Raw genomic sequence first — 16408 nt, 5'->3', positions numbered from 1 at the left:
CCAACCTTAAACCGAATACACAAAAACAACGAATCAAACAACCAGACGTAATTAGTGTGAAAAAGAAACCTGCCTGAACCGATGTAACCCTGAACCGTTTAAAGATTAAAATAACTACAGTTAAATTCTCAATCAAACTGAATGCTCTAAAAATTAACTCAATGAGTCTGTTAAGCTTAGTTCAGTGCCTATCAGCTCTAAGTCAGGCTGACACTCCAGTGCAATACTGAAGGAGTGCTGCACAATCGGAGATTCGGTTTTTTTGGTATGAGATGTTAAACTGAAGCTGTCTGTCTTATCAGTAGGATATAAAATAAAGCGTCACTACGTGCTGAGGTTCTACCTGTCCCCAGTGTTGAGAAGGATGGGCCTGGCCACGCTGCCACGGAATGCTCCGTCCAGTGGACTGTTCCGCCCCACCTGTCCTTCGTGGAAAAGTTTGTGCAGAAAAACACCTTTGACCACAAGGTGATCAGCAAGTGGTCCGCACGTAACGTCCTCGAGACCCTGCGGGAAAAGGAGATGGTGGATCCTGTCGGTTGGTTCCCCAAGCAGACTGTCAATGTCATTTGGCAGAACATCTCATCACCAGAGCTTTCAAACAAGCACCAAGACTTAGCTTGGCTGGTGGTGAGAAGGGCCCTTCCCGTCAGATCCTTCATGCACTCCCGGACTCTCAGCGCCACCGCGCGCTGTCCCCGAGGAGGCTGCAGTGGAGACGAGACCATCACCCATCTCCTTCTGGAATGTGCCTTTGCAAAGAAGGTCTGGAGAGAGATGCAGTGGTATCTGTCCAGGTTCGTCCCGAGCTGTTCTGTAACACAGGACTCTGTGTTCTACGGACTATTCCCAGGGACACACACTGAGACGGACATCAACTGCCGTTGGAAGACCATCAACTCGGTGAAAGGCGCCCTTTGGTCTGCCCGAAACTTGCTGGTCTTCCAGTGCAAGGAGCTGTCCTTGACCGAGTGTTGCAGACTGGCACATTCCAAGGTCCAGGACTACGTGCTTAGGGACGCACTGAGGATGGGTGCGGCCGCCGCAAAGGCTCTGTGGGGAAAGGCAACTGTTTAGAGCCTTCCCGCCATTGTTAACCGAGGGGCTGAAATCATGGAAAACCCCCCCTCGGGCAGAATGTAAAATTCAAATTGATGTAATGAAATGTAATGTACCTGTAATTAATCTGTAATGTATCTGTAATGAATCACCTGTATTGATTGTGATGCAATGAGGCACCCTGGAGTGTCATGAACTGTAATTATGTCCAATGTGTTCACTGAACTGTACTTGATGTAACCTGCAAATTGTATAATCTGTATTGTGTACGTTTGGAATGTGATATGACAACTGTGTTGTATGTACTGCTGCAAATTTTATGAATAAAGTATATTTTTTGAAAAAAAAATCAGTAGGATATAAAATATCCCATAGCACTATTCCAAGAGCAGAGAGTTCTCTAGGTGTCCTAGTCAATATTCCAATTAGTCAATAAACAGATTATCTGGTCGCTTATGTGAGACTTACAAATTGGCTGCCCCTTTGGCCTATATAAAAAGAGCGACAGTCGCTGACAGGGCCTACATTTATTGCCCATCCCCTAGTTGCCCTGAGAAGGTGGTGGTGGGCCTTCTTCTTGAACCACTGGTACAACTGAGTTTCTTGCTGGGCCACTTCAGAGGGCTGTTAAGAGTTAACCACCTTGGTGTGCGACTGGAGTCACATATAAGCTCAGACTGGATACGGATGGCAGGGTTCCTTTCCTAAAGGACATTAGTGAACCAGTTGGGTTTTTATTACAATCCACAGCTTCATGGTCATTTTAATTGTTTTATTGCCAGATTTTGTTTTAAACTGAATTCAAATTCTCAAGGCGGATTTGAATTCACCTTCCCTAGATTCTTAGTCCAGGTCTCTGGATTGTCTAGTAACATGGCCGCTACACGACAAGTACCCATATCGGGTGAATTCCGTGGTGATTGAACATCAGTTTTTCTTGTTTTAAGTTTAGTCCTTATAGGAGTGAACTGCTGGTGTTCGGGACCGTCTTCTGTTTAAAACCAATGTGAGCCTGTTGTTATTGTACTTTTTAAGCCGCGGTTTTTAGGATATCCATAAATAAATCACCGATCGCTGTCCGGCAGGAAGAAAAGCACAAAACAAGATATCAAATGAGATTCTTTTTTTTTATTATTGTCAGATTTACAGAACGATAAACAGAGTATAACAAGAGAAAGAGAAAGTCAGCAATTTAATTGTAGCAAAGGATTCACGAAAGGCAGCGCAGGAATGGACAGTAACAAACTCACTTAAAGATCAACTAACAGGTCCCTCTGCAAAAATATAACATATATTTGATTTAAAATTTGCTCTTATTTTCAATTATTTTGCACTACAACGTAATCACTTGAAGATATTCCGCAGTGAAGGGCTGAAGCGTCACTCTGATCATTATCCTCACACACAAACCTAGAAATAAACCCCTCACCGGAGGTGTTTACACAGCAGTTACAGGCTGTCGACAAACCGACAACACAAAGTACAATTTCTTGTTATAAACAGGAAAACATAGCAAAAAGCTTACACCAAATAAAGGTCTGTCATCAACATTTTAAAGCACGGATATATTGAGACCGTTTAAAGCGGCTTCTTCGGATGATGGTATTCCGCCCTGTAAAGGATGAACGAGATGATACCGCAATACACCACGTTCTTCATCAACAGCAGTGTGTAGGTAAAACTCGCCACCTGCAGCGAACTCAAAGGCGGTCCTGTGCGAAATTAAGAAAAAAAAACTCGTCAGTTTCTAGTTCATTAACGCACGTTACGGCTTCTAAGGAATGGATGATATGTTGGGTGGGAAAATGGGTCGTCTGAGAGAGTAACGAATAACAGGCAATGGTGACACCGCTAAATAAACCTGGTGCAAAGCATAAACCTCGATGATTTCGCAAAGTGTCTGTAACTCTCTGTTTAACACTCACTGTCTGTAACTCTCTGTTTAACACCCACCGTCTGTAACTCTCTGTTTAACACTCACTGTCTGTAACTCTCTGTTTAACACCCACTGTCTGTAACTCTCTGTTTAACACTCACTGTCTGTAACTCTCTGTTTAACACCCACTGTCTGTAACTCTCTGTTTAACACCCACTGTCTGTAACTCTCTGTTTAACACCCACCGTCTGTAACTCTCTGTTTAACACTCACTGTCTGTAACTCTCTGTTTAACACCCACCGTCTGTAACTCTCTGTTTAACACCCACTGTCTGTAACTCTCTGTTTAACACCCACTGTCTGTAACTCTCTGTTTAACACCCACCGTCTGTAACTCTCTGTTTAACACCCACCGTCTGTAACTTTGAGGGGCACAGATTATGGATAATTATGAGGGGCACAGATAGGATGGATACTAAGGAGCTTTTTCCCTTCGTTGAGGGTTCTATAACAAGGGGACATAGATTCAAGGTAAAAGGCGGGAGGTTTAGAGGGGATTTGAGAAAGAACTTTTTCACCCAGAGGGTGGTTGGAGTCTGGAACTCACTGTCTGAAAGGGTTGTGGAGGCAGGAACCCTCACAACATTCAAGAAGCATTTGGATGAGCACTTGAAATGCCATAGCATACAAGGCTACGGACCAAATGCTGGAATATGGGATTAGAGTAGACAGGGCTGATGGCCGGTGCGGACACGATGGGCCGAAGGGCCTCTATCCGTGCTGTATAACTCTATGACTCTATGACTCTATAACTCTCTGTTTAACACTCACTGTCTGTAACTCTCTGTTTAACACCCACCGTCTGTAACTCTCTGTTTAACACCCACCGTCTGTAACTCTCTGTTTAACATCCACCGTCTGTAACTCTCTGTTCAACACCCACTGTCTGTAACTCTCTGTTTAACACCCACCGTCTGTAACTCTCTGTTTAACACTCACTGTCTGTAACTCTCTGTTTAACACCCACTGTCTGTAACTCTCTGTTTAACACCCACCGTCTCTAACTCTCTGTTTAACACCCACCGTCTGTAACTCTCTGTTTAACACCCACCGTCTGTAACTCTCTGTTTAACACCCACCGTCTGTAACTCTCTGTTTAACACCCACCGTCTGTAACTCTCTGTTTAACACCCACCGTCTGTAACTCTCTGTTTAACACCCACTGTCTGTAACTCTCTGTTTAACACCCACCGTCTGTAACTCTCTGTTAAACACCCACCGTCTGTAACTCTCTGTTTAACACCCACCGTCTGTAACTCTCTGTTTAACACCCACTGTCTGTAACTCTCTGTTTAACACCCACCGTCTGTAACTCTCTGTTAAACACCCACCGTCTGTAACTCTCTGTTTAACACCCACTGTCTGTAACTCTCTGTTTAACACCCATTGTCTGTAACTCTCTGTTTAACACATTTCAAGGCAGGGAAACAAGCTCACATACAAAGGAATAAAACATAAAATATTGGATTGCACAGCAGGTCATTCGCACCTATAAAGAGCAAAGGCCGTTTTATGTTTGGGAGTTGGCCCAGTTCTGAGCTCAAACATTGACTTGCCTTTTCTCTTTACAGATGCAATGCGTAGAACCATCGCTGCATTCATTGCCCATCCCGAGCTCTCCCGAGATGGTGCGAAGGCTTCTAAGCATTTTTTTTACAACTGAATGGCTCTTTAGACCACTTCATAGGTCAACCAGGTAGCGTGGGACAGGAGTCACGTATTATAGAATAGGTCGGACCGGGTAAGGACGGCAGGTTTCCTTTCCTGAAGGACATTACTGGATCAGTTGGGGTTTTATAACAATTCGTCAGTTTCCGTGGTCATTTTATCCGGTGCCAAACACAGATTATCAGATTTACTGAGTTCAGTTTCACAGTGTGTTGGGAGTTGGGAGGGGAGGGGGGAGATTGGGACTCACGCGCTCGAGTTTGGATCCTCCAGGACCAGAAACACTGCCCCAGGCCGGAGGACCGGACTGTGTGTACCTGCAGTATATTTTGTTCTTATTGGGGAATTACCTTCATCCGTTTCCTCGGAGAGTTCCGAGGACACCGTCTCGCTGGGTGGACACGTGGGACCTGCAGTTTCCGGAGCTAAAGCAGACCAAAGAAAAGACAGGAACATAAATTAGAAACAATCCGAAAATTCAGCAATTTGATGGCTCGTGAGGGCGAGTAAGAACACAAACCAAGAATGCAAAATGAGAAAGGAGGTGTGAGGGAGTTCGCAATCTCACAGCCCAGTTCCACATTGCTCGACACGGGAGTTTAAAGAATAATTTTCTGGAGTTGAGCCTTTGGCTGTAACACATTCCCGCTGCCCTCAATAAACGCTTCAGTTCCCTGTCCCCGTCGGTGTACTGAACCTACATTACAATCTGTAGCGGGTACTTTTAATTATTCAGTGGTCGTGTTGAAATAAACGCCGATGGCCCTGGTTCATCATTGCCGCTTTTATACGTTTCCTGCACAAACCCCATTCACCGAGAGAAATTCAGGGACTCTTTCTCTTTAGAGGGAAGGAACTAATGAATATTCACATTTTACAACTCGCTCCCTGCTTTCGGCTTTGCATGGAACGGTTCGGGGTTTACGCCGTCTTCCCCCGGAGTTGCAGCGGATCTTCCGCCGAAGTTACGCGGATGATCGGGACAACCCCGTGGAAATTAAAGAGTTTAGGATTTTCCGTTCTACTGAACGTTTATCAAGTTCACACACACTATAATGTGTTGCTCAAGATTTGAAACGTCGGGGACAGGTCGAACTCTGGTATTTGAACAAAAGTCACATTTACAACATAAAATCCTGAGATTAAACTTCTCCGTCAATGAACGTTTTTCCACCCGATGGCACAAACTGTCCCAAATACGTTGTTTTTACAACAAAGCCAGTTAAATCTTTATTAACCGGCTTCATATACAGAGCGTGTTGCTGGTTCTGCAACAGAAAATGAAGAAAGAATCGCAATATTCCGTTCTGGATATCAGCAATTGACTTTTTTTTTAACGAGCACCTAGATAAGGGTGAGGCAGCACTGAGAATGCGGATCTCAGGAGTAGGGGCAGTAAGACGCGCGGAGCGGATCTTAATCTGATTGAACACCTTCTATAACAGATAGTTATTATAATAATAACTATATAATTACATAGTCCCCTTCTGTAACGCAGGTGTAGACTGATTGCTGCTTTTAAAAATAAAGCTAACTTTTTTTAAGAGAACAAAGTTAAATTATTGCAAGGGTAGAATTCTAAAATTAGACACCTACGGGAGAGCTGATCAATAAGATGGAATTTATACAAAATTAGGTTTTCCTGAACCCTCGTGTATATTTTTTGATCGAAATATATAATAGCCTAAGATGAAACAACGAGAGTCGGTAAAGACGGTACCGGTTTTGGAGTTCTTGTCAATCGTTGTTGCCTCTGGAGCGGTTTCATGCTCTGCTCCGCAGGTGATCTTGTCTTCCTCCCACTGAAGCTTGGAGATCTTCAGGCGGCTGATCACCGAGTATGTTTCGCCCTCCTCTTTCTCCACGGAGTCTGTGCCCACTTTCTCATCCTCTTGACGATGTCCTGCGATTTCCCAGTAAACCTTGATAACTTCGGGGAAGAATCCAGTCAGCAGACAAACTACTGTGGCTTCAGACGTCTCCTTCAGTTCCTGACCATTCGGAGGGAAGAGCCGGATTCTTGGTTTTTTGGCCTCTTCCTCTGATTAAAAAAAAACAATAAATATCTGTAGATTTATGCGGTTAGGACAGATATAAATCCTAATATCTGCATTTACAATGCACGATTGGCCACTGATTTGATAAAAGTCTCAGGGAAATGGCCGCTCACTCACTGTGTTTACTTACAGAGAGGTGTATTTGACGTTTTGTTCGAATTTCTGATGCGCTGTTGTCAAAGCTCGAAGGAAACGGGAGCGGTTCACGTTCTTTGGGCGAGCAGAGCGCTGACTGGAAGGGTGAACAGTTTGGCCGCTAACGTGATTAGATTAAATTGAGCTCAATCGGCAGGTCTATCAGCTTACAATACAGGTTAACAATTTCTGAGCGACTTCGGTTATGTGGAGGGACGAGAGAAGCTGGGATTGTTCTCCTTAGAGCTTAAGGGGAGATTTAATAGAGGTGTTCAAAATTATGAGGGGTTTTGATAGAGTAGAGAGGGAGAAACTGTTTCCACTGGCAGGAGGGTTGGTAACCAAAGGATACAGAATTAAGGTAATTGGCAAAAGAACCAGGGTCCACATGAAGAGACATTTTTTTACACAGTGAGTTGTTATGATCTGGAATGCACTGCCTGAAAGGGCGGTGGAAGCAGATTCAATAATAACTTTCAAAACAGAATTGGATAAATACTTGAAAAGGAAAATGTTGCAGGGCTGTGGGGAAGAGTGGGGGAGTGGGACTAATTGGATAGCACTTTCAAAGAGCCACCATAGGCAGGATGGACCGAATGGCCTCCTGTGTTGTAAGATTCTATGATTCTACTCTGTTACGGTGCTGCGCCAGTTCTCTAACAATTTTGCAGCGCTGGGATATTCTTTCTAAAGCAAGTGTGATAAATAGAAATTCGCCAGTTTTTTTTGGTGGGGGTTAACTTTTCAGAAACCAGCGAGCTGCCTATTTTAATTAAAGCAGTAAAGCAGTAAAGTGGCAGTTAGTAACTGCAAGTGCCCCCTTTAAAAATAATCTACCTGGCCTAATAGAAACTTAACACGAAATAGATCAGTTGGCCCCAGGTATACTGAGCTACCCGTTTAGTCGCACTCTGACTATTTTCACAACATCTACTACCTCGGTGTTTTACAATAAGTGACTAGAAGTAATGACTGGTCACTAAACTACGGATTTAGACAAATTCTTAGCTCTTGTATTCAATGCTGTGCCAGAATATATAAGGCTCTCGGTATTTTCACTTGAGATGGCGAGGATGTATAAAGCATTTAACACCACTAATTCATGGGCTACCCACTTACTCCTTTAAAACTTACTGCTGACTGTAAGTCTTGTCTCACAGCCGAAAATCTATCTGTGTGAAAGCATTGAGTGAAAGCCTAACCCTAACCTGTTTCCTTATTAATCTTCATGTTACATTTAAACTTCCTGGTTTCTGTACTTGCCATTCCCAATGAATTAAAGCAACTAATCCACACCAGGGCTATGTTAATTGCTGCTTTTAACGCTACACAGAAGCAGGGTGTGAACCCAACACCCCATCTCCTCTCCCCATGTGTTGTGGTGGTGGATCTGAAGATTCACCGGCGACCACCAGCTTAATGCCAGCGTCGAAAGCTGTTCACTGTGCAAAACCCGCCGAGCACACGGCCGCTCGGAGACACGCGGCATGGGCAATGATATCAGACTTACCTGTTACAATGAGTTTGGTCCCAGTGCCGAACTGCTTAACTCCTACCCACAGTGATAGAGGGCTGTTCAATATCTCATTGGGAGACAGCGGTGTATAATACTGCCTTTATGAACTATTACTGACTGTATGAACTATTACCGCCTCTATGAACTATTACTGCACTATCCAATTGACTTTTGGACGTTTTTCCCACAATAAACACTACAGATTTCCCAGAATTACAGAAATAATGTGGATGTTTTGTAATAACGAGTTGAGTGCCAGAACCAGATTAGCTCGGCATGTGTGTACACCTTTCGCAGGCTATCGTTCCCCCCAGACCCCGGCATGACCCTCACACATAAACAACTGTTAACAACCAGGTGCCAATAAATTGTGGCCACAATGTCCCACTATACCCCCCCCCCCCCTACGGTGTTGGAAAATGATTTTTACCCGATCTGTTTTAACACTGCCGGCGTCCCGTCTTATTAAAGCGGTGAAGTGGCGGAAATCATCCACTCAACACCTCTCCGCCCGTTACAAAGCTGTAGTCATGAACACCACGAACCGACCCAAATAGTCCCGAAGGCCTTCTTGTCATGAACTCTATAGGAATCTCGCTGTCTTATAATCTGTTACAATATTTGTCCTTAATCGTTACCGCGTCACAAACTCCGACCCCGGAGCGTTACATTAAATGGAATATAAACTCACCTGAAACAATTAGTTTGGTCCCGGTACCAAAGACTTTTTCAGCAACCACAGTGGCACAACGCTTTACAAAAACCGCGCCGCAACCCGTGCCCTGAGTCTGTGATATTCTTGTAGAAACACTTACCGGGAGCAAAAAGAGTTTAGCCCCAGTTCTGTGGACTTTCATTGTATGCACCCGGCACTCGCGGTGTTACAACCTCGTACAGTAACCACCCGAACTCACAGTGAACATTAGACAGACAACACCAGACACCCGGTGATATTTATTTAAACAGATCTCTCGGAGCCCTCTAGTTGAACATATCGCCGCTCACACAAAACTTACTTGAAACAATGAGCCGAGTCCCAGAGCCGAAGATTTTTCTCCAAGCACCAGAGGTGGCACGGTGTTACATCACTTTACAATAACCCCCCTGGGGCACCAGCCCGCCCCGAACGGCCTCTGTTCCCGATTACAAAGGTTTTGCTTCATTGAACCTGCAGTTACCCGAAACCATCGCGCCTCACATGTGACAGTCGGTCCAGCCCCAGTGCCGAATTCTCCAGAGATTCAGCCATTACACTAACTAACTACCATCACTAGTAACCCGGTTAGTGAGCACACCGAGTTAAGTTACTGTAACTTACCTCGCCGCTCACACCAAAGCCTCACCTGTGATGGAGTTTGGTCCCAGTGCCCAGTCTGTCCGGACTCACTCGAATAACAGTTAAACTAACTCGCAAAAAAATTTCACACCAATCTATTAACGCGAAGGAATCCCATGATTTCACTCCAGTGATCTTCCTGCCATATTACCCGTTTCACGCTTCCCATACTAAACTGCTGAGGGCTCGTGTTCCCCCTCTCACACTCACACCAACTCCAATATCGCACCGACCAGCCGACTGGCGCTTCACTCTTTGCCCATCGCCCCATGCAGTTAGAGATAGGGATAGGGTCAAGGATAGGGTTAGAGTTGGGGTGAGGGTGAGTGTGAGGAATAGGGTGGATGGTGAGGATGAAGGTTAGGGGTAGGGTTAGGGATGGGGTGAGGGTGAGGGTGAGGAATAGGGTGATGGTGAGGATGAAGGTTAGCGGTAGGGTTAGGGATGGGGTAAGGGTGAGGGACAAGGTGATGGTTGGGTTAGGGTGAGGCTGAGGGATTGGTTGAGGGTGAGGGTTAGGGTGAGGGTGAGGGATAGCGTGAAGGTGCGGATGAGGGTGAGGATTAGGTTTAGGGTTAGGATGGAGTTTACCTGTCACAACCAATCTGGTACCAAAGCTGAAAACAAACCATAGTATTAAACCAGCTCACAATAACTAGACTGTTTAGTTCAACCTCTTATCATTTGTAGCTTTAACCTTATGAATTCACATGTCCCCGGGCCCCCAGAACATTGATGGAAATTCTTGAAGTGGTCTCCCGTCTGCAGCAGTTATCTGGTTTCCTGGAGCTGATATATTCTGCGATCCATTCTCGGGCACACTCTCATTCCAATGAACGAAAGGTTTCCACTGTCGATCTGATTGACGTTTAATTTCCATAAAAGGGCCTGACAGGTTCAGTGGCTCCAAGTTTACTCCATATTCCCAGAAAGTTCCAAAACCACGGCCGCGGTTGTTTGCAGTGTTGAGCGGGGCGGGGGGTTAATTTTAACCTAACTCACCTGTCGGGCAAATGATGGATTCGGGATCAATGCCGGTTTTGCATCCCGACTGATTTTACTCTTCATTGAAGTCAATAGAGAGCTATACTGGGGGCCGGGTGTAAAACAGGTATTCCACCCAATCCCGCTCCAGAACTAGCTGCGCCTCTCGCCAAGCTGTTCCAGTACAGCTACAACACTGGCATCTACCCGACAATGTGGAAAATTGCCCAGGTATGTCCTGTCCACAAAAAGCAGGACAAATCCAATCCGGCCAACTACCGCCCCATCAGTCTACTCTCAATCATCAGCAAAGTGATGGAAGGTGTCGTCGACAGTGCTATCAAGCGACACTGACTCACCAATAACCTGCTCACCGATGCTCAGTTTGGGTTCCGCCAGGACCACTCAGCTCCAGACCTCATTACAGCCTTGGTCCAAACATGGACAAAAGAGCTGAATTCCAGAGGTGAGGTGAGAGTGACTGCCCTTGACATCAAGGCAGCATTTGACCGAGTGTGGCACCAAGGAGCCCTAGTAAAATTGAAGTCAATGGGAATCAGGGGGAAAACTCTCCAGTGGCTGGAGTCATACCTAGCACAAAGGAAGATGGTAGTGGTTGTTGGAGGCCAATCATCTCAGCCCCAGGACATTGCTGCAGGAGTTCCTCAGGGCAGTGTCCTAGGCCCAACCATCTTCAGCTGCTTCATCAATGACCTTCCCTCCATCATAAGGTCAGAAATGGGGATGTTCGCTGATGACTGCACAGTGTTCAGTTCCATTCGCAACCCCTCAAATAATGAAGCAGTCCGAGCCCGCATGCAGCAAGACCTGGACAACATCCAGGCTTGGGCTCACAAGTGGCAAGTAACATTCGCGCCAGATAAGTGCCAGGCAATGACCATCTCCAACAAGAGAGAGTCTAACCACCTCCCCTTGACATTCAACGGCATTACCATCGCCGAATCCCCCACCATCAACATCCTGGGGGTCACCATTGACCAGAAACTTAACTGGACCAGCCATATAAATACTGTGGCTACGAGAGCAGGTCAGAGGCTGGGTATTCTGCGGCAAGTGACTCACCTCCTGACTCCCCAAAGCCTTTCCACCATCTACAAGGCACAAGTCAGGAGTGTGATGGAATACTCCCCACTTGCCTGGATGAGTGCAGCTCCAACAACACTCAAGAAGCTCGACACCATCCAAGATAAAGCAGCCCGCTTGATTGGCACCCCATCCACCACCCTGAACATTCACTCCCTTCACCACCGGCGCACCGTGGCTGCAGTGTGCACTATCCACAGGATGCACTGCAGCAACTCGCCAAGGCTTCTCCGACAGCACCGCCCAAACCCGCGACCTCTACCACCTAGAAGGACAAGAGCAGCAGGCACATGGGAACAACACCACCTGCACGTTCCCCTCCAAGTCACACACCATCCCGACTTGGAAATATATCGCCGTTCCTTCATTGTCGCTGGGTCAAAATCCTGGAACTCCCTTCCTAACAGCACTGTGGGAGAACCGTCACCACACGGACTGCAGCGGTTCAAGAAGGCGGCTCACCACCACCTTCTGAAGGGCAATTAGGGATGGGCAATAAATGCTGGCCTCGCCAGCGACGCCCACATCCCGTGAACGAATAAAAAAAAAAATGAGTTAGGTTAAAATTACTCATAAGTTACAGGGCAGAGCAGTAACTTAACGCCACACACTCGGGTACTGAAATCCACGGGCTGACCGACTATCGCAGTACAAATACCAGGTACTGTCCACCAGAGATCACGGGAGCCCATCTGTCAGTGACCCCTGGAGCTGACCCACCAGTGACCTCTGGAGATGACCTGCTATTGACCTCCGGAGCTGACCCACCAGTGACCTCCAGAGCTGACCCACCAGTGACCTCTGGAGCTGACCCTCGAGTGACCTCTGGAGCTGACTCACCAGTTTATGTGAGGTTTGGGGGAAGTCACCCAATTTAAATCATGGTGTTGAGGACCTTGCCTAAACCCGGTCTAGGACATGCACCTGCCAGATGAAAGAGCTGCAAAATGCGGCAGATGTGCCCATTTTGGGGGGGGCACCCCCCTCTCCCAAGAAAAATCCCAAAATTGTGCCCATTGGATCCCTTTATAAAAGGGCTAAAAAAAGTTTAAACCATTTAAAAATCTTTAGGGACCCGGGCCCATTCCCAGGCCCAAATCCCCATTCCCAGACCTCAATCCCCAACCCCCAGGCCCAGGCCCAATCCCAAGCTCAGACCCCCAGGACCAATCCAAAGCCCAGATCCCTAGGCCCAGTCCCCCAGGTGGATTTCTCACCCGTCGGTTGTCAGGTTGATGCACCTCTTTTCACTCGGGATAGCGACCCACTGATATTCAGCCCGGCCCAGGAATCCCTGTGCCCAGTCCTGCTCCTCCTCCCATTGCATAGGTGTCCATGTTCAGGACTGGTAGAGCCTCCATCCCAGACAGGATCCACAGGAACCTGGTGGTGAAGGCCTGGCCCGGCCCCAGCCTCAGTTCTGGCCCTTTGGTGCATTCCTGACGGAAGGGCTGCGGATTTTGGGCCCATCAAGTCTTTTTGTCCGATTGTATTACTGATACTAACCAACCCAGGGGGAAATTTCCAGTCAACATCTGAATTTTCTGGGGTGAAATAGTAATTCAATGTCACGATGGTGGGACTGTGTTGTTTGTGGTTTCAAGGAGCTTGGATTGGGAAATTGTGAGCTCATTAAGTTTAATGTGCAGAAAATCACAGACTATGGCCTTGTAACTTTCTGACCTGGGCTCACTACAAGTACCACTCCACACCGAGTGGTCCAATTGCAGCATCAGCCCCTTATTGAATTTGTTTGGTGTATGACAGGAATCCAGCCAGTTATAATAAAGAAACATTTCCATTTGATACAGAAGCTTTCATGACCTCAGGATGTCCTAAAGTGCTTTACAGTCAATTAAGTACTTTTGAAGTGTAATCATTGTTGTAATTTAGGAAATGCAGCAGCGAATTTGCACACAGCAAGGTCCCACAAACAGCAATGTGATAATTACCAGATAATCTGTTTTTAGTGATGTTGGTTGAGAGATAAATATTGGCCAGGACACCAGGGAGAACTCCCCTGCTCCTCTTTGAATAGTCGCCATGGGATCATTTACGTCCACCGGAGAGGGCAGATGGGGCCTCAGTTTAACGTCTCATCCAAAAATTGGCATCTCTGACAGTGCAGCACTCCCTCAGTACTGCAATGGAGTATCAGCCTGGATTATGTGCTCAAATCTCTGGAGTGGGACTTGAAACCCACAACCTTCTGTCTCAGAGGTGAGAGTACTACCCACTGAGCCATGGTTGTTTAACACACCCTACATAGCTTGTTCTGTGACACTGATGCAGGCTATCAGAAGGGGTTGAACTTTGGCGTATTCCTCAACCTCTTCAGTATCTCCTGCCACTGCCCCCAGCTCTCCCCACTGTCACCAAAACCCTAGTCCATGCCTTCATCACCTCAAGTCTTGACATCTCTAACACTCTCCTAGTCAATGTCCTATCTCAACCCTGCACAAATTACAATTCATTCAAAATGCTGCTGCCACATTCTCACCCATGGAAAGTACCGCACTGCACTGGCTACCCATGTCCCAGTGAGTTTGCTTAAAAATTCCACCCTGCATTCAAATCCTCTCGTGGCCATTAGGTCTATGCAACAGTGACACAGAACGAGCCACATAGGTTGTGTTTGTGTCCACGCCACAGAATTAGCAAGGGAGATGTGTACACAAAAGGCACTTTGGGACATCCTGAGGTCATGAAAGTTTCTGTATCAAATGGAATTTTTTCTTTATTATAACTGGCTGGATTCCTGTCATACACCAAACAAATTCAATAAGGGGCTGATGCTGCAATTGGACCACTCGGTGTGGAGTGGTACTTGTAGCGAGCCCAGGTCAGAAAGTTACAAGACCATAGTCTGTGATTTTCTGCACATTAAACTTAATGAGCTCACAATTTCCCAATCCAAGCTCCTTGTAACCACAAACACACAGTCCCACCATCGTGACAGTGACACAGAACGAGCCACATAGGTTGTGTTTGTGTCCACGCCACAGAATTAGCAAGGGAGATGTGTACACAAAGAGGAGTATGGAGTTACCAAGACATTGGATGACATGGACACATATACACTTACTCCTACATCACAACAGTGACTACACTTCAAAAGCACTTCATTGGCTGTAAAGCACTTTGGAACTCCTGAGGTCATGAAAGGTGCTATATAAATGCAAATCTTTCTAGCTTTCTTTCTATTAGGGTATCGCATATTTATTCAGTTGTATAAAAATATTGTAACATTGATGGAAGAAAAACATAACAGGAGAAAGAACGATGTGAAAGTGAGAGGCCAATGGCATGTGGTCTGCACTGTGAAGAGATGCATCAATGCAATGACAATACAGAATGAAAGGTTTATAATACATGCTGTCTGCTTTTTAGCAGTGACATTGTGTCTTATCAATGAGTGCAGATGATCTTACAAAGAGTAACCAATCATTCCCCATCATAACATGTGTGAAAGTGTTAGGATATGGCTGGATAGAGAAGATTTTGATCCCAATTTCATTCACTGAAATCTTCCACTAACAAATAGCAGATCTCAGTGACAGACCTCCCTACTGAGTCTCATCGTCCTGCCCCTCTGTCAGCCCAAGGGAGTCTATTTGATTACATAGACCCACTGTTGAGGAAGTGCCTAGTGTTATTAGTGCAAGTCCCACACCTTCTGTGGTCCCAACCCACTCTCTACTTCTCCACCACTGCCTGCTGCTGCAATAATCAAAATTCACCTATGACCACTATTCCTATGCTGTGGATTTATCAATTGCTCTCCTGCTTACCCTTGGGATACTGCGTTCCCGCACCAGTGACAATAAGTCATGATGAAATATCATCATTGGAGGTCATAATTCCTGCTGTTCTGGTTTCACTTGCAAAGGAGATAAGTACCTGCAACATCAACTGGACCTTAACAAGGCCTTAACAGTTACAAAGATTAAAATAAAGCATCAGGATATTTTCAAAGCACAAAGTAGATGCAGAAAACTCAGAGAAATGTTTAGAATGAAGAATCTCTTCATTAGCAGTTTGTTCTGAGAGCTGTGCAGGTTATCGTGATTATTAATCACCAATTTTAAAACAGAGGAAACCTGCCTCCTTGACTAGTGTCTCTGATAGGTCAATACTGTATTTAGAAATACAAGAGGAGGGGGATAAAAACCTCACTTGTAAAATTCCTCAGTGGCACCATTTAAATTGTTTAATATCGATTAGTTCTTGAGTAAAATGTGCAGTTGATTGTTGGCTGAAATACTGTTTCTCACATTGTGATCTGATTCCAGAGTTATTTCCAACAATCCTGGAAAACGACCCCCTAACTCTGACACAGGTGTCCTCTTTAACACCCAACTCCCTCTCCTCTGGCTGATAACCCACACAATGTCCATGATCTGGCCCATAATCATCTTGTCCATTTTTGACACCCATATCTCTGCCAGATTCCAGTTAGCCTTCCACCATCACCATACTCCTTGTACAACAGTTACCTTCATGTGGACTCACATTCATGGGCTGCAGACTAGAGGACAAATGGTATACAACTAGCCTGGCTGCCCACTGTCAGATCTGGCGTGACCACCTCAAGCAGTAGCACCCACTCTCTC

The 16408-nt window shown here is 45.9% G+C and overlaps 1 protein-coding gene across 3 annotated transcripts in view; it reads right to left on the bottom strand.

The window, feature by feature from the left end:
• Positions 1–2167: 2167 nt before the first annotated feature.
• The window catches only part of LOC137320094 (immunoglobulin kappa light chain-like), a 62110-nt gene continuing 47869 nt past the window's right edge, over positions 2168–16408 (bottom strand). For 2 of the 3 annotated variants that reach the window (XM_067981873.1, XM_067981872.1), the window contains exons 3-6: positions 9388–9440; positions 6384–6704; positions 5014–5088; positions 2168–2771 (exon numbers count right to left, since the gene is read on the bottom strand). In XM_067981873.1, the coding sequence (XP_067837974.1) occupies positions 2638–2771; positions 5014–5088; positions 6384–6704; positions 9388–9440 (583 nt within the window). In that variant the 3' untranslated portion in view covers positions 2168–2637. Of the gene's footprint in view, positions 2772–5013; positions 5089–6383; positions 6705–8365; positions 8415–9387; positions 9441–16408 lie in introns of all 3 variants that reach the window. The other variant, XM_067981881.1, reaches the window with a different exon arrangement.

This window comes from Heptranchias perlo, chromosome 3 (assembly GCF_035084215.1).
Source record: "Heptranchias perlo isolate sHepPer1 chromosome 3, sHepPer1.hap1, whole genome shotgun sequence".
Taxonomy (NCBI): Eukaryota; Metazoa; Chordata; class Chondrichthyes; order Hexanchiformes; family Hexanchidae; genus Heptranchias; species Heptranchias perlo.
Note: the sequence above shows the minus strand (reverse complement) of the source record. Positions and strands in the feature narration are given on the sequence as shown.